The sequence below is a fragment of the Lissotriton helveticus genome, chromosome 1_1 (assembly GCF_964261635.1).
Source record: "Lissotriton helveticus chromosome 1_1, aLisHel1.1, whole genome shotgun sequence".
In the NCBI taxonomy this organism is placed as follows: domain Eukaryota; kingdom Metazoa; phylum Chordata; class Amphibia; order Caudata; family Salamandridae; genus Lissotriton; species Lissotriton helveticus.
Window position 1 is genome coordinate 290730125 of NC_136057.1, and position 25353 is coordinate 290755477.

The 25353-nt window shown below is 41.9% G+C and overlaps 1 protein-coding gene across 1 annotated transcript in view; it reads left to right on the forward strand.

Annotated features, from left to right (window-relative positions):
- Positions 1 to 25353, forward strand: part of LOC144797278 (aldo-keto reductase family 1 member B1-like) — a 143080-nt gene that overhangs the window by 69470 nt on the left and 48257 nt on the right. Inside the window, exons 3-7 of the mRNA XM_078668211.1 lie at positions 33 to 149; positions 351 to 428; positions 1375 to 1497; positions 13890 to 13996; positions 24498 to 24579. Of these exons, the coding sequence (XP_078524337.1) occupies positions 33 to 149; positions 351 to 428; positions 1375 to 1497; positions 13890 to 13996; positions 24498 to 24579 (507 nt within the window). The remainder of the gene's footprint in view (positions 1 to 32; positions 150 to 350; positions 429 to 1374; positions 1498 to 13889; positions 13997 to 24497; positions 24580 to 25353) is intronic.

Sequence of the window (25353 nt, forward strand, 5' to 3'; positions counted from 1 at the left end):
TCTTCCAGTAACTCAACTATGTTCTCTTGTAGCTATGGTGCACGTTTCATGAGAAGTCGATGGTGAAGGTTGGATGTCAGAAAACTCTGGATGCTCTGAAGCTGGAATATGTTGATATGTACCTGATCCACTGGCCGATTGGGTTCAAGGTGCTTTTTTATGTCAATGTTACACTATACTTCTTATTGTGCAAAGTATGAACATAACAACACTGCCCTAAATACCCCACATTGCTGTTATGCTTTGCATGTGGTCACTATTCAAGCTTTTGCCTTTAGAAAGAGTGAAAAGTTGTTCACCTAGTGCCCATTAAGCATCTTGTGTGAGATGTTTTTCTTTTTCTTTGGCAGGCTGGCGACAAGCTGATGCCACTTGATGAAAATGGGCATTTAATCAGGAGCAACACTAACATTCTGGAGACTTGGGAGGTACGATTGGGGAGGCTGTGCTGCTCCGGGAGTCCTACTATCAGTGAATGAATTGTGGATGTCTTTAGTGACCCATTATGAGAATGATTTGTTTGCTGTTTCATGATAGCTGTTCCGCGTGTTCACTCTTGGATATTTTTACATTTTGCCATTTACCTCTGTTTGGTGTTACAAAAGAAAGCACACTTTGGTCATACTGTCAATAGTCAGAGACCTCTGGGAATGTATGGAAAATCATCTAAAAAAGTTATGTGTTTGGTTTTATTTCGAATGAAAAATTACTTTTGCACATGTTAGAATCAACAGATAGCATTCATTGGTGAGCATTAATCGTTGGCAGTTTGGTTCTCCACCAGCCATGGTTGTCACCTCCTAACTGTACACTTTGATCTTAAGGAATTTCATTTTATATTTTGGGTAAAATTGCATGTTCAAAAGAGTGCTCCAAGTAGTTTTGCACTTGTACAGTATGCAATCGCTATGCAATCGCATTGTTTCTCTTGTATGGAATTCAATTGTGATGTTTCTCTGTGCGGTGTGGATTGCGAGGTAATAGGTCTCCGATTCTGTGGCTTTTGGGCTCCAGCAGATATATGGGAGTGGGGATAATTAGAGGTATGTTTGCCCTGGTTATTTGTTTATTCTTTGTACTTTATGTAGTTGTGTATCTTTGTTGCTTGATGGTATCATGGACTATCTGTTGCCTGTGGATCTTTGTCTTTGTTACTCGGTTCTTTTTCCAGACTATGTGGGTAAATAAATGTATTGTACTGAGGAGTTTTTTGTACTGATTGTGTTACTGTATTACGGTTGGGGAGCATTTCTTGAATCAGAGGCTCTGGCTATTTTGCTCTGGGCAGGTCGTCATCTGTGCTCGATGAGATTGCTGCTTCTCTGTAGTTTGTTGGGGTTTGTGGACACTCACATTTCATCTGACCTCTTGAAGGGCATGGAAGAGTTGATGGATGCCGGTATGGTGAAGGCCATTGGAGTTTCCAACTTCAACCACGCTCAGATTGAAGCCATCTTGAACAAACCAGGACTTAAATATAAGCCAGCAACCAATCAGGTACAACTTTCTTCAAAGCTGTATGTGGTGGAGTTGAGTCGAGATTGCAATTAGTAGATGATTATTAGCAACTCAACCACATAAATAAAGGTTACCAAAATAATGTTTAGCAACACTATAGCCAGCTATTTTTAATTACAATACTACCATTCCAAATCACGCTAGATGGACGGTGTACTTCAATGATCGATAATAACAGTGCCTCCCTTTCCTAACACTGATAGGGCGCATGATGTTGTGGTGCACTCTTTGATGGTCAATCAGAATCAGCGGTCTATAGTCACAAAGATCAGTAATCCAGGCACAGGGGGAAAGCCATGACTAAGACCACAGTTAGTGACTATTGAACCAGCAAGAAGCAGGAAACCTGGAGCTGATGAGGGGCCAGACGACCCAGAATGTTTGCCAGTGTGCTGATATTGCTGACTCTGCCTATCGGTGAGAGAAACAAATTGTAACTAATATCATACGGGTAGACTAGATAAACGTGGTAGTGTTTTTTCACCCAGTTTTCTGTGAATATATGCCAATTTGGCCGCATATCAAAGTCAACAGTGTGGCAGGCACAATATACCGAGATGCACTACCAGCCATAATGCTCCCTACATTTATGTAATCCTCTTTTTTTAATTTCTATATGCTTACAGTCACAAAGCAGCCATAATAAAGACAACTGGCAGGATGTATACTATTTAAATGAGAATATGTTTATCAGATTCCCTGCTCTCGATTCGTACTTTTCCAGCATTAGATTATCATTAATGTTCCTACACTCTAGCTCCCAGATTTAGAAAAAGAAAAATCACAGAAGGCTGCTACTTTAGGCTGCTATGCGCCAGCACACTCACCATTGCCATACTGCAGGGGTGAGTATGGTCAGTAAGGCATTGTTTTTGTACTGGAAACAGACTTTTGCAGTACAAAAGCTACCATTTAACACTTTCCCCGCCTTGTATATGTGCTGTTCAATGCATCACACATGCAAAGTAGATGCAAAGAAGGAAAAATGAGGAGAAAGTAAAGTATTTGTTCTTGTTACATCTGCCTCAGGAAGGCATGACATTTGGGTGCAAGTCGCTGTCTACAACCGTTTGTAGATAGGGGTTTGCCACAAAACCCATGGGTATTTGCATGGGAATGCCCATGTACCACCTATGGAACACCCTCTTGACACAAAGTAATGCAAAGCAACGCCTAGTGCAACTTTGTATTTTGATAAACAATGCAACACAAATCCTGATTTGCTTGCATTGCATAGTAAATCCCAGCATAATAGTTTGTATGGGGTTTGCACTACAAACGTAGTGCAAAGGATAATTCTGGGCCAGAATGTTTATCATGTGTGCGGATCTCAAACTGTTATCTCATTGAGAAATGTTTTAAAAATATACATGATAGTAATCAATATCAGGATACCTATCTAAGGACAACTTATCCTGTTTATTCTATGTCCATAATGAACAGGAAATAGAGCAATGCACTGAGTTCAACTTTCCTTTTTAAAAAAAGGTGGAAGTGTAATTTTGTAAAAGAAAGTCAAGTATGTAGTGCACACCTTTTAATTCAGCTATGAACATGTGATCATGCAAAATCATGAAACATGACTTCACTTACAGTGAAATAGAGGCAATGAATGAAGTGCCTCATGCTAAATGCTGTGGTGGGAGAAAGCAAAATGCAAATGACACTTGAATAGATTAAAAGGATGAAGAGGGTTTACTGGAAGCCCCTGCATTTATTTGTATTATGATATAAAATATGTACTAGCCAACAGCTAAAGCTGTCACTAGGCCAGACCTAAATTTAATTGGGGGAGATCGGCCACTGTCTCATTATAGTCTAACTTTAATGAAGCAGAAATCACATCACATGCCCTTGGATCCCAATGACATCGCAACAGGTTACACCATATGATCTTTGATCTGCTGTCACCCTCCTCTAAACTGTCTGTTTCCCAGCTTTTATTACCACTTGTGTCTATCACCTGTTACTGTCTCAGTCGTTCATCTTATACTCACATGTATTTACCTCCCTCATGTGACTTTCTTACCTGTTCTCTTTCTCACCTCATTTTCACCTGTTTCCCACCTCTAACTCTCTTGTCTATCTCTTTCATGCCTGTCTCTGTCCAATATCACATGTATAGCTCTCACCTTTCCACATCTCCTCCTCTTCCTAGCTGTTCTTCTAACCTGTCTCTTTATGAAGCCCCTCTTTCACACCTGTCGACAACTTGCTCTGAGCTGTCTCTCTCTGCATTGTCTCTGATACCTCGCTCAACTGTCTGCTCACCGTCTGTTTCTCTTTCTCTCTCAACACTCTTTCCCCCTAGCATCTCACCTGCCTCCCGCTAACTCTCAGCTGCCTCTTTATTACTTGCCTTGCCTGTCCATCTCTAAACTATATCTTTCTTACAAGTTTCATCTACCGCTACCTACCTCTCAGTTGTTTTTCACCAGCTGTCCTTTTATTAGTTTCCTCACAACGGTCTCTCTCCTCTTTCTGTCTCTCTTACCTATCACTTTTGCATCTGTCTCTATCTATATAAAATCTCTAATACTGTTGTTAGATCTGGGGCTCTCTAGTTGGCAATGGTATTCACCTTTGTCTAAATAGGGACCCTTGCTTCAAAGTCAGGATAAGGAGATTACACTCCGCTGCCTAGTCCAAACCAGTTCCTGAGCACTCTGTTTACAGGATTCCTTCTTTCCTTTCACAGTGCAGGGCAGAAATATCAGACGCCCCACAGGAGGTGGAGCCAGCATTGTGGGGGGAATGCCTAGCCCTATTCAGGTCGCAGGTACAACTCCTCCCTCCCATCTAGATGCAGATCTCCCTATTCACCACTGGGCTGACTCATTCTGTCTCTTGGAATCCCCCAGCCCTGTCACTCAAACTCCAGAAAAGGAATATACAACCTCGCAGAGGCAGGCTTTGGATAGTTAGACAAGAAAATACATACTTTCTAAAAGTGGTATTTTCAAACACAGAATGTTAAAACCAACTTTACTAAAATATGTATTTTATCATTCTGAGTTCAGGCATATTAACCCCTACGTTGCTGCCGTCAGCCAACGGCCGTCGCAAGCACTACCTTGGTAGTGCTGCGCATGTCCGTTGGCCGACGCGGCCCCGCCCACACAGTAGAACCCCTGCACTGCGCCGAAATTATCGTACATCAATTTAACATAAGCACTTGCACTGTGGCACTGAATAGCAGTGGCACAGTGCTCAAAGCATATAACCAGCAAAAACATATCAAAAACAGAGGAGGCAATCCAATAAAATGGAAGGGAGACTCACGCCAATGATGCCAGGTCTACCAACTGTCATCCCCTTTCACCAGTGTTTCTCCTCTCTCTGACTCTTAGCTGTATCTTTGTAGATATATGTCTATCACCTTTCATTATCACCTGGCTCAATCTCCTTCACACCTGTATGTATCTTCCTCACACCTGTCACCTCTCTCTGATGTCTCTTTAGTCCTTCTGTCTCTCTCTCACACATACACCCCAGCTTTTGTCTCTTAAAGTCTCACATATCTCTTTGTAGTGTCCCCTTCCTGCTGTTACTTTTGTTCATCCCGAATTTCCCCGAAGTCTCCTCTACCCCTCTCTCTGTCTCCTACTCACTCTTATCTTCCTTGCCATCCCACATGCCTATAGGTGACAGGAAACACAGCTACATCTTCTTACTGCCATCTGTTGCAAAAATAAATCATTGTTTTCCTCTGAGGGCAGGGGTCACGAGCTCACTGCTTGGGTTCACAGGTCACAGGCACAGGCGGCAAACCAGACATCTCAACTGCGACCACTGGCACCCCCTAAATGACATCCATGAGGGAGGTGGGGTGCTCAGTGGTCCACGTAACTAACTGAGAGCCATACAGGAGAGGGCAAGACTGGGAGACCTTGAAGGAGGTACTCTAGCCCTAACATGGTGTGCATAAAGCTAGCTACAGAGTCTTCCGAACTTGTGCTCTAGGGCAGTGATTCTTAACCTTCTCACTTCTGTGGACCGCCAATTAATCATTACTGGAACCCGTGGACCCCTAATGAAATATTATTGGAATCTGGGGACCCCCAACGGAATCATTACAGGAAGCCAAGTACCACGGGCTAAGCATTTCTGTGATTCATCAAACAAATACTCAAATGATGAAATAGTTTATTTAACCTCTTGTGTGCTCATGACGGCGTGGAGCCGCCACACCTCCCACGCAGCACTAATTCCCCGCCTGTGAGGGCGAACTAATAGGCGGGCGTGGTCATGACGGAACAACACCGTCATGGGTACACGCTGCCCATGACTCATGAGGGGTTGGTGGTGCCGTATGAGCACCGAAGCCCCGCTCTCACCCCCTAGCCCTGAGCGGCGTGGTGGAATTCGCGGCGCAGGGTAGGGGTTAATTCACGAACAAACGTAAACAAATCTACATTTTTATTTGAAGGTTTAACCTTTTCTAATTTCAATTGAGGCCACATTGTCTATACTAAATTCTGTATGGTATACTTGCACTGCTCCCACAATCAATCTGAGGATTCTACCATTTTATCCTCCAATATCAAATGGGTTCACGTTTACAAAATGTTTTCAGTTGTACATTTCTTCATTTATATACACTTTCTTATTCTGCTAATATCATTAAATTTTTCTAATCAGTCGCGAACTCCCTGAGTAGACTTTGCAGATCTCCCGGAGTCCGTGGACCACAGGCTAAGAACCACTGCTCTAGGGGTAGGATAGATTGACCATTGGCACCTGCTGGGGAGCGTGGCCGGGGTAGGTGTGCTGCTTCCCGCCCGCCCCGATAGCCTGAATTTAGAAACAAGTGGTTTTGTAGTGGCAGCAACTGTTGAAAACGAAATATAAGACAGATTTGCGGGGAGAAAATGCTTTTATTCAGTGAACTTCAGGGGCTAGCTCCGACATGATAAAGCCCGCACTAGTAGTACATGAGAGAGAGAAGACATAGGCAGGTGAAATTGACACCGCTAAGCAAAACAGACGAGTATACGATGGCTAGAAGAGTTGCGATGACAGTGGCAAATCATTTGGTTGAGAGGCACACTGATGATGTACAGAGCCATCTTAAACCCAATTGTAGTAGGCCATTGAGATTTCTAGTTTGTCACTGTTGCACAGAAAGTATGCCATCACAATAGAGGTCATGCTGCTCAGGACTTGTTTGAAGAAAGCCAATGAAAGGTCACAAAAGATGTTAGAAACAGTGGAACAAAAGCAAAAACAAATAAATTAGCTAAAAACAACAGCATTAGCAAATAGAGGTGACAGGTGTGAGAGAGATAAAAAGACGGATTTAAGAGAGTGAATACACAATGAAACAAATGTACCGTTTACAAAGCATATGCCTACATTTCACGGTCACCCACCAAATTTTTGAGGAGTTCCTCAAATGTGGATGGATCCCATCTTCCTTCCGAAATACCGCTGTATCTGAAGGGCATTCATAAAAAGTAACTGGATGGCCTCACACAACCCCCTGGTGTCATGCTTCATCATCGGCCATACCGCCTAAGCATACTCTAATGTGGGCGAGCCCCTCGTCAAAGGTTGAGGGGAATCTTTTAGTACAATAACTGAGGGAAGGGTAATATCCTATAAAAAATACCTACCACCTACCAAAAATGACTATTCTGAGTATATTATATGGTGGAAGAGGGATGGTTAAACACAGTAACAGAACAGATAAGACCCGACTATGTAGCTTCTGTTCTGATTAAGTCAACATGTTTCAGCCCTTAGGTGGTCCCAACTGGGTCCCGGGCCTTCTTCAGGATGACTATTAGACCCTAATTGACCCTATTATATTACCCTATTTGCATACCTGCACACTTTGTGCAAATGCATACAATACCAGATCTCTAATTTCTGACCCTTCAGTCAGGAAACTTTCCTTTTTAACATGGGTCCTATAGAGAAACATAGAAAAGCCATATAACATGTTTTTGACATCAAAAGGACAAAACATAGTTTAAATACATCATAGTTTAAACGATACAATATATGTGTAATCTCCAGTATATATATATATATATACACTTAATTATCAAATAGAAATATGGTCGAAATCACCATATTTGTGTGACCACATTGTGTCTACCCAGTGTGTACACTGCAGCCAAGGGTTTGGGTAGGCCCAAGAACAAAATCATGCTTGAACGTGCATCATGTGAACCCTGGATTTTGTCATGTACACACTTAACATTTCTCACCCTAGCTGCTGGAGAATCCTACTCCTGTAAATAAAAAGACAGCAAATAAAAAGACAAGACTAAGTTGTGGCCCATATCCGGTTAAGAATGCACCAACTCTGTTTGTTCAAGGTAAAGGTCTAACCCCATTATGGCATCCATTACTCGGTCTGATCTTCTTCTGGCGCTGCCATAACGATGGCGGTTGTGGGAATATAATGGGTCGCTAGGTAAAGACATCAGAGAAATAGCATGACTGGAATATCGGCGATAGTAGTCCATAATTATTTTGTCCGCATTAATAATTAATACAAGCCTATCCATTGTATATTTCCAGGCCTCGTACGACCGTTCTTTGCAGTAAATGATGTCATCAAGAAAGATACGCGGCTCATTAGTAACAATTAGTCCCTGAGGGGCTACCTTTGCCCACAAATACTCCCTCATCATGGCACTGTGTAGTGCTGTTTTAATCTGGTTCCGGTGCTTGTGGTACATTTATGTCTCCCAAAAGTGAGGGGAACCCTGACACAACAATACCCACCAACAGGACCAAATGGGATCTCCTCGCGGTGGTGGAACATTTCTCTTGTGGCCACAGCTCGGTCTGTCCATTTACAAAACAGTTTAAGGAAGTAAACATTGGCACTGACTGACCATGGATCTTCAAACAACACACTAATTGTAACACTGAAAATGTGGGGTACAAGATAACATGCCCTTGTAGCAAACATTACATTAGAATGACAACTCAAAAAATCCGGCTTCAGATTAGCGAATACCATAACATTATTCGGTGTCAGAAGCCACCCACCCGCATCACCAGACACTATTTAAATGAAAATCATACAGACAAGGATTTACTGTGGCTGTGTCTAGAGGTCATAGCTCACTGCACTGGGAGTAACATGAGTCAAATATTGCTTGAATGAGAGTGGGTCTAACATCTGAAAACTCACATAATCAGCCTCAACGATGTCACCCCCTGACTACAAATATAGATGAAACCCCATGTTGGATGGCCGGTGTGTATGGAATGAGCACAGGGTTTTATACCACCTTGATAAACCATCTAGAAACAGGAATTGTTTCACATTTAATGTATACATGCACATACATAACAACTATACACATTGCTCCCATATTTGACAATTTAAACAGATTATGCCATATGTTTAAATCTTTAGAAGTGAAAGCCACTGTGGGTCTGCTCTCGAAATTATGAGTAGTTTTTATCCATTTCCCCAACATACAAGTGTGCCATTGCTGTAACTTTTGCCACATTTTATAATTTTCGACATGGTGGACAAACACATTAATTTGTATTTCCTAAAAACGTCTATATAAGCGCATGGGCTGGGACTACATTTCCCAGAATTCCCAGTCCAGCACTCCGTATTATGTTATGAGTGGCAGCCTGTGTCTCACTCTCAAACTGGCCACTTGCCATATCAGCCGTGAGAGGAGATCGGACCACATGGCCTTCTTCTCAATTTGCTGGGACTACAATCCCCGACATTCAAGTGAAGGCGCTCCGCCTGACACCGTCACTCTGACGCCTTTACCCGCAAACCTGTTATATTCCCACACCCACCATCATTATGGCAGCATTGGGAGTAGATTGTACAGTGCAATAGGTGCTGTAATGGGGGTAGACCTTTGAAGAAGTAAGGTGGATTGCCTTGAGCAATCAGTAACGTGGCATTCACAACCAGATATGGGCCATATGTTATCTTTGTGTTTTTATTTACCATCTTTTTATTTACAGTGTGTGACTATAAGGCTCCCCCTCTCCTCTCCTCCATGTAGTGGGATTCTCCTGCAGCTAATGTGTGAATTGTTAAGTGTTTACATGACAAATTCCAGTGTTCAGATGATGCACATTCAAGCAGCTTTGTTGTAGGGCTTACACAAGCATGGGTTGGCTGCAGTGTGCAGTGTGCAGTGTGCAGTGTGCAGTGTACACACTAAGAAGACACAATGTGGTCATCCAAATATGGTGATTTTGACCATATTTGTATTTGATAATTAATTGTATATATGTCCTAGCGATTACACATGTTTTGTCTTGTTTAAACTATGATGTATGGAAACTGTGTTTTGTCCTTTTCATGTTAGCAACATTTTAAATGGCTTTTCTATGTTTCTCCATAGGATCCGCATTAAAAAGGAAAATATCCTGACTATAAGGACAAGAAATTAGAGTTCTGGTTTTGTACACATGTACACAGAGTATGGGGGTATTAAGCTAGGGAAATATAATAGGGTCACTTGGGGTATATGTTTGGTCTTAAAGAAAGCCGCAGACCCCTTTCGGGGCCAGCTAAGGGCTGAAACATGTTGACTTAATAAGAGCAGAAGCTCCATTGTTGAGTCGCATCTGTTGTCTTACTGTTTTAAAAACAATAATCTTCCGCCATATAAAAAACTCAGAAGTCTTTTTGGTAGGTGGTAGGGATCTTTTTAGGATATTACCCTTCCCTTTAATTCCCCTAAAAAAGATTCTCCCGAGCCTTTGATGATGGGCCCGCCTGTCATTGGAGTATGCTTTGGCGAGCACAGGATGGCCAATGATGAAACATTGCACCCGGGGTGTGTGTGAGACCATTCGTTACTTTTTATAAATACCCTTGCGATATAGTGGTATTTCGCCAGGAAGACGGAATCCATCCACACTTGTGGAATTCCTCAGGAATTGCGTGGGTGCGCCTGAAATGTAGACTTATGCGTTGTAGAGGGTACGTTTGTTTTGTTGTGTATTCATCTCTAGTTGGGAGAGCACAAAAGTTTCACCCTTCCAAATCTCTCTCTTTCCCAAGCCCTACACCGTGAATGGGCTATAGTGGTAAACACGCGAAAGATAGTGAAACAGGTGTGACAAATAGTTGACAATCAGACATCTATAGGGAACACAGTATGAGAGATTTGATAAAGATAGAGACAGACCACTGAGAGTCAGGTGGAGATAGTTGAGGCTTAGAAGAAAGACCCATTTCAAAGATGGACAGGTAAGGCAAGTAATAAAGCGGCAGCTGAGAGTAAGTGGGGAGGCAGATGAGAGCGGTGAGAGACTTCTGGGCACTAACTGCGAAAGATCAGGACTTAGAAATAGGGGAAGGCCTTGTATGTTTTGCCTTAACTTTTTCTTGGCTTGTTTCTACAACAATGGAGTTAAAAGAAACTGTTACTGAAAGGATTGCCAATCTTTTTGTGCATGGAAAGTGCCCATCAGGCACTCGACTGGTTGTGCCCCCTGGAGCATCTCCAACAGCAATTATTGGTCGGATTTTCAACTTCAGAGCCAGAGATGTAATACTGCAGGATATGTGAAACCTGGTGACCCTTGATTCAAATAACAAGTGATAAGAATTGTCCCACATTACACCTGAAGCATACAGAAGTTAAGGAAGACCTCTCAAGGAGTGAAACACTAATTCGAAGCCCAGGGCATGAAGTACTATCTGCCGTACCCACCAAGTTTGTGTAATCCTCAAAGTCACACATCTTCTACATCCCATTTGAAGAGTGGGATTGGCTGGACATGGGTGATTAAAGAAAACAAACAGGAGCATCACACAAACAGTAGAAGCCCAGGGAGGGATGACAGACAATCACAAGGACATCCTCAGCAATGAAAGAGAGGTCATAGTTGGGGAGTCCTGTATTTCCTACCAGAATTGTGTGAATATCTTTGATAGACAACCAAAAAGAGCTGATGGATATCCATATGAACACTGATCCTGAGTAGAATCTGAAGAGCGGAGACTTGGCATGCACCATTAGACTTAGTTGGTGGAACAGGAACTCAGGTTTGAACTTCCTAGTTTAAAGCATTAGAAACAAATTGGGTAAGATACTGTGTGTGCGCACTGTTAGAATTTGAGTGCCTGGGGCCAATTTGTAGTGGAGTTATCATCTCAGAGATTTGTCACACATTCAGAAGATTATGGGTAAGTCCGAGCTGAAAAAGAGAAGGGGATGTGCCCTGTCACAACTTCAACATATCAAGGAAACCAAGGTGCTGGATGATAGATCAAAGGCCTCAGGAAATGTCACTCACACAACACCATTGCATCCATGTTAAATTCCTTCCCTGGAATGTCAGAGTCTTCAACGATGTGGGCATGGTATAGCCTGTCTACAGGAAACACACTTTATGGAAGCTGTGGTAAAGAAAGCATGTACAAAATGTAGTTGACAAATGTACTCTACCACCTATTTAACTAGAAGCGACATACCTCTTAATGTATTAAACCTAACAAGTATTACAAATATCTATTTACCTCATGTGGGCAACAAATCATCTTTCTGGCAGTCAGTCATAGGAGTTACATACTTGGGAACCAAAGTTATGTGGGAAGGCAAAGTTAATTTTGTTTTATAAAGAATGTTGAATAAGCACCCCCCAACTTGAGAAGTAAACAGGATATGATGGGTGCATAGAGGGGGGTTATGGGAAAAGTGAATTGCTTTATATTTGAAGAGAGTTTAGTCCCTCCAAGAAACAATACTGCTGCTACTCAAGCATACATATCACTTATATTAGATCAGACGTTATGTTGATTTTACAAGTGATACAGCACAGATTGGAGGCATCTCAGTATACGTAAAGGTTCTTTTATTGATCACTCACCACTGGTCATTGTATTAAAGGAAGGCTATGAATGCATCGGGTGGCAAAGGAGCAAGTGTTGGTGTACATAGTGGATACCTCATACTCTGATTTGCAGAAGAATAAAGGTACTAGCTGCAGGGTATGTACAATACATACAGTTTACTTGACCCCTCTAAGGTTAAATAAAATTTACTGTATAAGAATAAGAAACTGCCCTAGATGTGGAGATGCGGGCACATCTTTTATATGCATGGAGTGTTCCTGTACATATTTTTGAATGTATTGTTTTGTATGAATACTGAAAGGGGACTATGACCAAGCTGCATCCCATCACATAAACACCAACTAAGGGTAAAGCAATGCCATACAGGAATAATTCATACACCAAAATGCATTAAAATGAGACTTAGAGTCCCAGTCTGGGAACCCTCCTGACTGTCCAGTGCCATACACTAGCTTCATCCAATAGGCCTGAAAGGGGAGGCTTGGAAAAGGATCTTATGCAATGGGTTCATGAAGAAGAAACCCATATCAGGGCCACAAGAATTTAGGAAAAAGCTGATGGGGGTTTAATGAAGTGAATGGCAGTAGCTAAAAAACTGATATAGTCTTAATATCTCAGACTACCTTGAATCCAGTTCAAATGATTATGGCAAATCATACCTGATGGTGAGGAAATGGCAATGATAACAAAGGGGAGGTAGGGAACTTGAAGAGGGGAATTGATGAAAGACTAAAATGAAAAATAGGAGCATCAATGAATAGAGAGTGGAGCTGCTATATATATATAGGACGGTTATACATGGTAGATACCAAAGTAATGTGGTGCAAATAAGCGGGGGAGCTTGGGGGAACATGTCTGTACCCCAGGTAGACGGGCATGCAAGCTTAATATACATATATATTTTATTGCTGAAAGACAGTTGAAGATTGAGAATATTTTGGTAGAGTTGATTGGTAATGTATTGGCATGTACTTGATAAAATGATAAACATAAATAAAGAGGTCTTTACAGGGTCTAACAAGGGAGTTTGCTTTAAAACCAAATGACCTTTAAATTTAGCGTTGTGCTTTCTGTTTCTCATTTATATACAATACAATTATTTCTCTGTAACTACTATGAAAACCCCCAAAAATGCTGGATTTAGATTATCTTCAAGAGTTTCTCCATGTTGCTTGCCATAACCGCCAGGTCATTTACAGCGTAATACACATACAACAGCGCTCCTGTTTAATGGGTGTTTTTTCCTATCATATATATTTACATAGCACATAGCAAACCTACAAACATCAAATTGGGAGATACACTGATCAGTTACATACTGTGGAAATATAATAGTAGTATCTTTATAATAGCAGTATCTTTAATTATTCACTGATAAAACAAGTAATATGTAGTAGTGCATAATTAAATATGGATAAATACAGATTTAAATGTGAAAAAAATACAATCAAACCATTTGTGTATGTGCGTACATGTGCAAAGGCACATGTTGTACACGTGCTTCCCAAGCTCCTCTTCTGATAACAGAAAGGCTGACTTGATTTATCTTTACTTTCAGGTTGAGTGCCACCCATACCTAACTCAGGTCAAGCTTGTGGAGTACTGCCAGTCTAAAGGTATTGCGGTGACCGCCTATGCTCCCTTAGGCTCCCCTGACAGGCCAATGTGAGTGTCCATCTTTTTTCATTATTACCTTTATTACATTTTATAGTTTTAAAACTGATACTACAATGTAGGCGTTTCAAATGATACATTTTCTCAGTAATCAACTTTTTAGAAACTAATAAATGAGCCACGTGGAAGAAAAATATCTCTCCAAGCCAACCTGAAGTCTACAACATGATTAGTAAGCAAGAAGCAAGAAAAAGCAAAACATTCTTATGCCTCACAAAGCAACTGAGCATCTAATGCCAACCCCTTCCCTATTGTCCCCAACTTGTATACATTTTCTTCATGTCCGTGTTTAAAGTAGGCCTGGACGGTACTCGCAGAATTTACTCTGTGGAATTTACATGAAGTTACCTAAATACTCCGCAAGATTACCGCTGAGTTCCATGAATTTGCGCGTGGCGCATGCTGATTTGTAGTGTTAGGAGCTTGTTCCCCATTGTAAATTCAGAGTGAGCAGCACCAAGCAGCAAACCGGAGGGTTCAGCTACTTTTTGCTGCTCGAGTAGCTGTTCAACTTGAGCGGCAGCTTCCTCAATGTGAATGGTAGTGTCGTGCCATAACCTCTGGCGTTGAGAAATCTTGCTGGGAGGCATTCTAGCACTCGAAAATTGAGCTAGGAGGCACAGATTCTAGCTCACCAGATTGACATTGGCAAGTCACACACGAGAAAAAACTGCGCCACGAGGCGGTTGGTAAAGATTTGCTGGAACTTTCTGCTACAAGTGGAGCGCAAAGTGGGCAAAACTCTACGATCTCCACTGGCGAAGCAGAATTATTTGCCCCCCTAGTTTAAAGCAGCATACATGTGACAGAGACTGAAACTTTAGATAACAGAACTAACAGCTTCCAGAGTTTCTTGAAAGAAGAAAGAAAAAGAACATTCAAAATAGATACAGCAAAGGAGATCTCGGATGCTGAGCCAGCTGAATTGAGTATCCTCACTTCGTAGTGCCAGGCATGGAAACAAGGCCAAGGCCAGGGGCGAGAAAACTCAAGTATGGTAATATAACCTAGGCATACAAAATTGGTGATGCTTATGTAATATGCAAAAAGAGCTATTGATGGACAGAATGCAGAACAATGTCATGCTTTCACCCCAGTACAGAGATCTGGACCTAAATCCATCGTTTTTTTGCTCACCATGCCATTCCAGTTTGAGCCCAGCCATATGTAAATCAATCTTGACTCTGTGCCTCATGGGAACAGTCCAGCCCAAACCGCCCTGAGTTGGCAGGGTATGCCCAGACGTGGGTCCCTTGCTCACTCTGCCACTGGATTCAAGATAGCCAGGCTGATGAGAGTTATGAACTTGAAACCGGTCCCAGGATGCTTCGTTCCGATCCAGGGAAGACATGGCTTGGCAGTTTGGGCTGGACTGTTCCCGTGAGGCACAGGGTCAGACTAATTTGTATATGGCCATGTCTGAAATGGGATGGTGGAGTGAGCTAAAGAATGATGATGGATTAAACCCAGATCAGTTGACTGGGGGGTGAGTGTTTGATTTGCTCAAACGCTCCGTCCATCATCCACTTTGGTATCGCTTCTGTAACATGGCTGTTTAGAAAGTGCATTATTAAAAAAATTCAAAGCAGGAAAACAAGTTCACATGCTATGCAAGGTGCATCTACAACTGAACACTCTTTCCTGACATTTACAGTAAACTGAACGCCACATGTTGGAATCCTGTTAGGGTACACCAAGACTTCCATCCTTTCAATGCTGTTATGTAGCATGAATAAACTCAGAATATTCCCCTTCCTCGATCCAAGGGATTGCTTGTTTACTTTTGTCGTATAGGAGGCATGTATTTATCTCCTGGTGAGAAGTCCTTTTTGATTCATGTATCGGTACTCACTTATGCAGCCCATAATTTAGTCTATCCCGGAGATGTAAACAAGCAGCCATCATGCAGACAGCCACAGTAAATGGTCTTAAGAGTTCAAAGAGTAGAGGCAGATATTCAACAGATATGAAATGGCGTTATACAATTATCCATATTATTTTGTCTGAGTGACCCTCCCAAGGGCCGTACAGAAGAAACCCTTAGGAAATATATATGTAGGAAGAGCACCCCTGTGATGGCAGGGATAGAGCAATAGGAAGGAACATTATACAACCAACCATGCTATTTGATCCGAGGAGTTTACCCAGGAATTGCAGAGGAGGATCCCAAGGAACGATCAGACACCAAAGATACATAGGTGACTAGCAGCACCTAAGAGTGGTGATACCCATGGATTAAGGAACCAAAAGAGAGGATATTAATAATGAAGTCGGCAGGAAGAATTGTATTTTTAGTTAAAAACAAGACAAGGAGGAGCATATGACTGGGAAAAGAGGGGTATGAATAGGACAGAGGTTCTACTCTTAACATTAAGCTGTCTACCAAAAACCTGTACGCCATAGAAGGTGTCAGTCACAGATCACATTTGAGGAGACCATTGAGTGCACAACAGAAGCAAAGGAATAAAAAACACCAGAACACTTTTTTTGCACCAGTACCGGCAAAACATTTTAAAACACAATGAGCAATCAGTGCAAAATCAAACCTGCACACTTTACCCTCAGTTTGAAATTTTTCTCTTTGTTTCAGGCCTACTTGGGAAGACAGCAGTGGGACAATTAGGCAGGAGTCAGGCAAGGTAGTCTTCCCATTCTCCTCTACTCAACAGTCAAATGAATGTTCAACACAAGAGGGAAAATTGATGGTTGACCAGTCTGGGGAGGAATAGAACGGAAACATAATTGGTCATGTGACCCAAGAGAAGTCTGTAGACCATGGGCTACGTAACATAATCAACTAAAAATCACCAGTAAATGAAATAGTGTAAAAACCAAGTTCGACACAATCTTTCCCGTGATTCAGTCATTCTGCAAAAAGGGGTATGAGATTCAGTGAGGCCCAAAGGCAGAAGAAGATATTCAGGGGTACATGTCCCTCAGCTGTGTCCAAATAAAAAAGCTCTGCTATATAGGTTCATTATTTCCCAAATACTGGTTGTACTACTAAACAACATCGACCCTCAGAATACCGTGGTACAAGAATATCAAGAAACGACTATCAAGGTAAGTGTGCACAGGATGGTATAGATTTACTATTCTTAACTCCACATCTACATACCTTTTAAAATATATATACCTCATATGTCCATAAAGGTGGAATACGGTATGGAAAATCTATACTTTTTGGGATTTTGGATTCAATATTCTGTTCAGGATATTCTGTGCCATCGAAATTCTGCCTTAGATATTCAGGGTGCACACCATGTGATTCTATGTGAAGGAGTATGTGGATTTTTTAAGGTACATATTAACCACAATCCAACTTTAAATCCTATCAATTAAATGGGATTTGAAGTAGAGAAGTGTAAAGTTGTAAAGTAGGCTGACTTGCAACTCTGTGTATTTTATAAACTGTTCAAGGTGTGTAAAAATGCAAAGCTTCTGAAGTTCAGATTCATTTTTTTAAAGCTGGCCCTAGCGTGGAGTCTTTCCTCTCATATATTTCACCTCAGGTGGTATATGTCCAGCCTCCACACCTCCACACTCAATATTGTGAGCTGAAAAATGTCCTACCTGGGGCATTCTGCTTTAGGAAAACAGCACACCCTCAAGGACAGAAGGGCTAAACCTTACCCTACGTAAAGTTAGTATACTTTATCTGGTTCGTAAAGTGTGGAGTTTCCTAATTTTCCCCAACTTTATGAGTTGTAATTTAAGTTGTCTCAAATATAAAATACCTTTACAGAGAGCTTAGAGCATATCCATCATGAACCTTTGCTGAATTTAGTGGTGAACAGTGTATTTTAAACAATGGTGAAAACTAAATAGAATTTAGATGTCATTTTACAGGGGAGGCTGGGAACATCCTTAATGGATTTGACTATAAGTTTGTGACAAAAGATTGATAATTCAGTTATATTTGATCAAAAACATCAGTCAAAACCGCATGGACCCATATTAGCATACTCCCATCATAGTTAGATCAAGGTTGTATGCAGTACATTGTACCAAAGGAGACCTTCATTAGAAATCGATCAGCAAGATGGATAGGCATGGCAAAGGATAGGTGATTGTGGGAGCTCAGAATGGGTCCATTTGAGGCCTCTGGCCTGGCTGAGGACACTAGTTCCATCTCCAGTTAGAGGCGCCACAGATGGGCCGACAGCAGCACTGCTTCTGAGGGTCTAAGTCATGGTTTCACAAATTGCATCTAGAATGCTGCTCTTTAATAATCTCGCTTGTTGATGCTGCCTGCATGGTACCTCCCAGTTGGGTGCCACAGATTCCTCCTCTTCCGGGATTATGGAAATTCTCCACTCTTTCACATAGCATTCTAAAGGTGGCACTATCTGTGTGGTTGCTTGGATGAGCATGCACTTTTAGTGAATGCAGAAAGCATGGAAGCCTGCCATGTAAACTAGAAATGGAAAATGTGTACTTGCTGAGTGATTGGCATTACTAGTGTCTCAGATAAAAGTCAAGCTTCACATTATGAAACAGTTAAGAGACTGACATATTTAAATATTTACTAGAAAGACAAATCACCTGTGTAATAGTACTTTGCCTTCTCAGCATGTATGATGTACTTTCCAGCTAGTCTACGGTAAATGTGCACATGGCTGATACGCATTAAAAGGGAAGGCATCTTCTAACCACGAGCATAGAGTAACAAATAAAAAGAGGGTGCCTTTGTTAAGCAATTTTCACTCATTAATGTGTATTAAATAGGAATGGTTAGATCTTATTAGGACTTTGAAGACCGCTATGGAAGGTGATTTATGGATCTTACACTAAGATCCCGTTTAGAAAATAAAGCACAATATTGTGCATTGAAATCACTTTGGGCCAGATGTATTGGTCAAGCTATAAATTCCACCTAAAATCTCCAATCACCTTTTCTCCATATGTATCTAGCACTGAATTTTCTCCTTTAGGCTGTCTCTTACTTTTTCTATTCTCTCCTCACCCAATGATCTTCCCACATCCTCTCTAAACCTTTTTCCTGTAGAACGATGGCTCTGTATATACTACACCAAAGTAAGGTATAGTGTGCACAGAGTCCAGGGAGTCCCCAGAGGTATAGCAGAGGCTAAAGGTAAGTACTAACAGCTCTCTTTGTGGTACTGTGGGCGGGGAGTTAGGCTTATCCAGAGAGTGTGTTAAGCATTTATTGTATTCACTCACTCAAGGACTGATTAGATGTACTCAGAGACAGAATCCAGAGCAATTGGGTAAGTATAAAAAAGGTGTACTTGTATTTTATTTCTAGAACCATGCAGGACTTGGTACAGGTAGGCAAAATGTACTTTCAATGGAAAACCTTTACATAGACATGCAATTGGGAATGGATTTGTAATTGTTACAGGTTGGCATGGTTTCAAAAAGCAGGTTATATTACACAGTAATTACCTTTAGAATACTTTTTGATTACTTTCAGATTACATTGATTACTGGAGGTGGTATGCCTAGATACCACATCTAAGTATCTTACAATACAAGGTGAGTACTACTTTTCTTGGCTTGAGTTATCATGACTGTTTCCCCCAAACAAAACAACAGTTCAACATTTAGAACATTTTCTCGGAGTGCATTTTACATTAAACCCCACACTACTATTAGTGTGGGTTTAATGTGCTAAAAGATTTGCTTCCAAACGTACCGGGTTTTAGTAAAGCCATTATGGAGCTGTGGGGTTCATAATGATCAATCCCCAGACCATATACTCTTTATCACTTCACTACACCTACAATGTCTAAGAATGGGCTTAAAAACTGTAGGGGTACAGGGCTCATGCCACTGTACCCTTGCCTGAGGGCTACTGCACCTTATTAGAGGGTGGCTTCCCTAGGCCTCCGGCACAAGGTTGCAGGCATAGCACACAGGGATGTGTGCCATGTCGACTCTTCACTTTTCTCTGCACCAAAACACACAGCCTGCAATGGCAGTGTGTGGGTGTTAAAGTACAGGGCCTCTAAGGGTGGCACAATAGGTGCTGCAGCCCTTAGAGTCCTTCCCTGGTCACAGTGCCCTTGGTACCCATGGTACCTTTTCACTATGAACCTACCTGGCGCCGCGGCCAGGGCGACTGACGCTGGAATCTGGGGACCACGGTTCGATCCCCGGCTCCGGCGGCAGGTTAGCCCAGCACCATGTGACTCTGGGCAATAGCTCGCTTAATCTTCCCGACGGCCCCCAGCGCCTAGAGACCCTTACGGGTGATTGTGCGCTTTACAAATGTGGACTTTACTTTACTTTACCTGTGGCCCAACATATGCCAATTGTGGGTAGTAAAGTACAGTTTTTGGAAAGAACACAGGCCCTGGGAACCTGATTGGCAGGAACCCAGGGAGCATCAGGTCAGGTTGCATCAGAAGTCAGGCAAAAATTGGGGGGTGACCACGCAAAAAGTGGCATTTTCCTTCATTCCCCACTGCTTGTTTCTGTTTGCAGAAGCATCTATCTCCCTATCTGTGTCTATCCTGCTCTCTCTTGCTTTTTCTATTTACTCTTCTTTCTTTCTCTCAACCATCTCTCATTTCCTAGAATTTCTTCTCTCTGTCTTCTCCCTACCTCCAACATTACTCAGCAAAACAAAAGTGAAAGCAAACCTTGCAAAAAAATATTGCAGGGATCAATGGAAAGCCCTATCATACACCATTCCAGGAGTGGCCCGTGCAGGTAAATGCAGTGGGACGGTGGAGCAGGGCGGGGGGGGGGGGGGAAGAGGAGGGGGATCCGACAGACAATGACTAGAGAAAATTAAATATTTCTTACATTTTCCATTGTTGTTGTCTGTCGAGTCCCCCACCCTGCCCCAACGCCCCACTGCTCTTACCTACACGGGTGAATGGAAAGGCTCGGAAATATCGAGATGATGCCTTGCAAATTCACCCATTCTGTCGGTAACTGCAGTACAGTTCTCATTCTGCAGCAATGGAAAGCCAGGCCCTGACATTTCTGAAAACAGGGTACCTATGGAAATCTGGGGTGATGTGGTATGCGTGGATAAAAATATATCTTCTTATCCAGAATGCCCTGCAAACACACAAAAATGCCTAAATCACAGAATTTCCCCATTCAGGTGCTTGAGCTACTGTCTTTCAATGTATTTCCCATAGAGTTATTTAAAGAGCCAGGTTTTCAGCTTCTTGCAGAACTCAAGAAGTAAAGAGGAGACCTTAATGTGTTGTGGGTGTTTGTTCCATGTTTAGGGTGTGATGTATGAAAATAAGCACACTCCTGCTCTGCTTTTCTGAATGCAGGGTGGTATGTGTGAGTAAGAGTGTGGCTGAAGGTAAAGTGTACGGCCGGTTGGTGAAGGTGTATGTGTTTGTTTAGGTATGCTGGTGCAGTGTTGTGTAGGGCATTCTAGGTCTGTGTAAAGAGTTTACATTGGCTGTATTTGCATATGGGGAGCAAGTGGAGCGTTCTGAGGTGAGGTTAGAAGTAGGTGTGATGTAGAAGATTGAGTATGAATCTTGCAGCGGAGTTTTGAATGGTGTCAAGCCTGTGCAGTAGATGCAAGGATATTCTGGCATAGAGTGCATTGCTGTAGTTGAGTATTCTTGTGATGAGGGCTTGCGGGACAGTTCAATTCCTCAGAGTGTTGACCCTTTCAGGGTTATCTAGATAATAAACCATTTCTAAAAGGTAGATAGATATTCCTATATTGTAGCACTTTGTGATGTGGCAGTCTATATTGGGTCATTTCAGACTCACACTACTGCTAGTTTGGGAATTAGCAGCCCTCTGCAGCAGGAACATGATTCCAACAAACTGACTGGTTCATGCAAACAAAATAAAGATTTCTCGAGCAGATACATCTCACCAGGCTTCAAAATCACAACAGGCCATTGTAGGCTGGATCAATGTCAGTCAAGTGTAAGTCGTACCTGAAGTGATGACTCTGCCCCAGTACACTAGACTAATCAAAACATTATGCCATATTGGAATCTGGAGTTTCCTGATTGAACATTGCTTTTGAATATCTGGGAGGTTTAGGTAGTGGCAACCACTTAAGTATCAGGAACCGAAAAAGGTCATCTAAGTTGCTGGCTTAAGGACGAGATGACTCAATGTCCTATACAATTGTGCAATCTTTTCACACAGCATATTCTTGTCCAACATACAATATATGAAACTTGAAATGGTAGATCAGCTAACTCCCAATACATTTTTGGCCTCTTAGCTGTAACTGTAAACTGATGTTGGTTCCACCTTTGCCATCAGCTCCTCATACACAATATTGTGGCATCCCTCAGCGGTCCATCATATCTCCTCTATTATTAAACATCTACCTAAGCCACTCACCAAACCTGATTAAATCATTCAACCTTCCCTGTTACAACTATGGAGATGACACTCAAATCACTTTCAAAATCTATGGTCTGGAAGACCACTATAATTTAAATCTTGATGTTTTCCTTTGGGCTTTAAACACATGGATGATGAATGACCATCTAACGTTAAATACCATAAACACAGCTATTATGAGCTGTGGAGAATAGCAAAAATACCAGCCTACCACGATATGACTTAAGGAAGATTCCCCTGCTACAAATCCATAAGAGTCAGAAACCTTGGGCAACCCTTGATTTAGACCTATATTTGATACCACATTTTAACATTAAGCACATGCATGATATTTGTTTTCTAGCGCTGCACCAGCACCTGGCTGATAGCAAATAGACTGACGCCAGGAAACCTGCTGAGGAGGTGGACATCTGGGTCAGCACCAGAGTGTCCTTGTAGGTATCTGGGGAGAACTCCCAAAAGGGTGGTCAGGGTTTCCACCAGCAGAGCGAGAGAGGAGATAAAATGAAAGAGTTCTCTAAAGGTCCCTCAAAACCATCTCAAAGCTTCCCTGTAGATATCTGTAGATAGCAGCTATGAAAACCGAGTAATAATAACTTTGCTACGGTGGAATGAGGATGAATTAATTATGAAGTCTGAACTTGTGACACTTTGAATGATTTTGAAATTTAGAAACTTAATGACCCATGTACTGAAGAGGCATGAATAAGAGGGCATGTTGAGCAGTAGATTGAAGTACAATAGCACATTGATTTGTGAAGGAGAGGTCTTGGACTCGAGCACTGTGTCCACTGTGACGTGAAGTTACCTGGTCAACTTGTAAGTATGCATCCCATGATTAGTAAACCTCAAACACCTTAATAAACATGAACTTTAGGGTGAAAATGTTGATTTTTCTCTCTCTCCACATTTGCCTCTACTTTTGTGATCCTTTGCAGCTGCCTTTAGATATTTCCCTAATGGCGGTACTTTGGCACCGGCATCTCTCATTTCAAGATGTGCCTTTTACTAAATCAGTTTTACCCATTTCCCCAGCACCATGAACCCCAACGGTATGCTTGAAAAACATAAGAGTTGAGCATATACTGTGAAGAAATGCAGCATGGACATAATCAAAGAGTTGTGCAGCAAAATGTGTTGTACACCTTGAGATTGAAGACTCCTGAACAGTGCCCATTGCTCCTGCTTACACATCTACCTTCAACCAGTTTAAGGTCCAGCTTTGGCTGCTGCACTGCCCAGTGCTATTCTATGCACTGTTGTCATATATGAAATACTGGGCAGCTTAGAATGATGTGCAGTACTGCAGGTTATTAGTCAGCAGTGTATCAAAAGGACAGCACTTTAAAATATTGAACACCATTCTTTCAATCAATCTAGATTTGTGGAGGGCAAATAATCACCCGTGGGGGTATCTAGGTGCTCGTGTTCTGCTGGGATCAGTCAAAGAGCCAGGCCTTGAGGCCCTTTCTGAATTCTGTGAGAGAGGATGTTGTTCGGAGATGGAGGGGAAGGAGTGGAAAGTTGTTCGAGGACTTGGCAGCGAGGTAGGAGAAGGATCTTCCTCCGCTGTGGCTTTGACTGATGCAGTGAGTGTGAGCAAGGGGTAAAGAGGTAGAGCTCAGCTGTCTGGACGGTTGTTGGTAGTTGATGCATTGGTTGATGCATGCTGATCCTTGGTCGTGGAGGGTCTTGTAGGCATGTATCAGCATCTTGAAATTATATCTTTTCTGGATGGGAGCCAGTGGAGGTTCGTTAGGTGGGGTTGGGGGGGGTGTGATGAAGGTCCATTTAGGGAGGTTGCTGATGAGTCTGTGTATAGGTTGTTACTGTGGTGTATTGTTTCAGCAGCGCTGTGTATAATCTTTATTAATGAATACTTGAGGCCAGTTCCAAAACAAGTACAAGTCTTTTTAGTTCTTTAGTGCTAAATTGCTGTCAACTTTCATGAAATGTCCTCAAAATCCCATTTCTGCAACTGTGCCTTCAACAATCCATGTTTTGTCCTCCCCTTCTCCATTCCATTCCTCCTCTATCTCACGTTATACCTTCTTTATTTATAAATCCATAAAATGGAGAACTATGGAAAATATAAACGTAACTGCAGTGTGAACCCATAAGATCTACGTAGTCTGCCTTTTCTAAATGTCACTACTTCTTCTCCTACTATCTTTACTAGGGCCAAACCTGAAGATCCAGCACTCCTGGAGGACCCTAGGATCAAGAAGATTGCCGCAAAGTACAAGAAAACATCTGCTCAGGTACCTGGTGATAGTGAAGTTTATTCAGACTAATGGCTCTAAAAAAGTGTAATCTACTGATATTTTTACCCCTCTACTTTTCTCAAACTATTCCTTATTCCTCTTTGTAACCTTTCCCGTAATACTTTCTTCCTTCATGCTAGTTTTTGTTCTGCCTATTGCTTCTAAGTGTGTGTTAACCTTATTAAAGAGCATATGAAATTCTGCCATTGACTTTAGACATATATTTGGAATAATATATAGACCTTAAGTAGGAGGCTAAGGGTTGACTCAGCTAGAAATTGTGCACCAGTCTACTAAACCCCTGAGCACTGTAAGCCATCTGAATTCCGGATTCACAGGAGCGTTCTGCGCACTAAACCAATCCATGACCATTGTACACACTTTAAAGTGCACTTTGTAGATTTCCAAACTCTTATTCATCTTTATTTAACTAATCAGAATCATAAGTAGTGTTTACTCTTCACCTCCAACCATCCCTTGAACACTATGTGCCTTTCGGTCTGGACCCCACAAGTCTGTGAGGCTTAAATGTGTCATCAGATCCCTAGAGCCAAATACCCCATCATCGACTGACCTGTCTTTAATTGTAGCAGCTGAGTGTGATTCCCCGTATAGTACCATTAGCAGTACATCAGTATTGTAGTAATGGGATCTTTGGCTTTTGTATAACAGTATCAAAGTCCAGGTCCTACCCTTGATCTGTTTAAGATGCCTTCACAGTTAAGGAACAGTTCTTCTTCATCTCAAACGGTTCCCAGGCTGCTTTGAGAG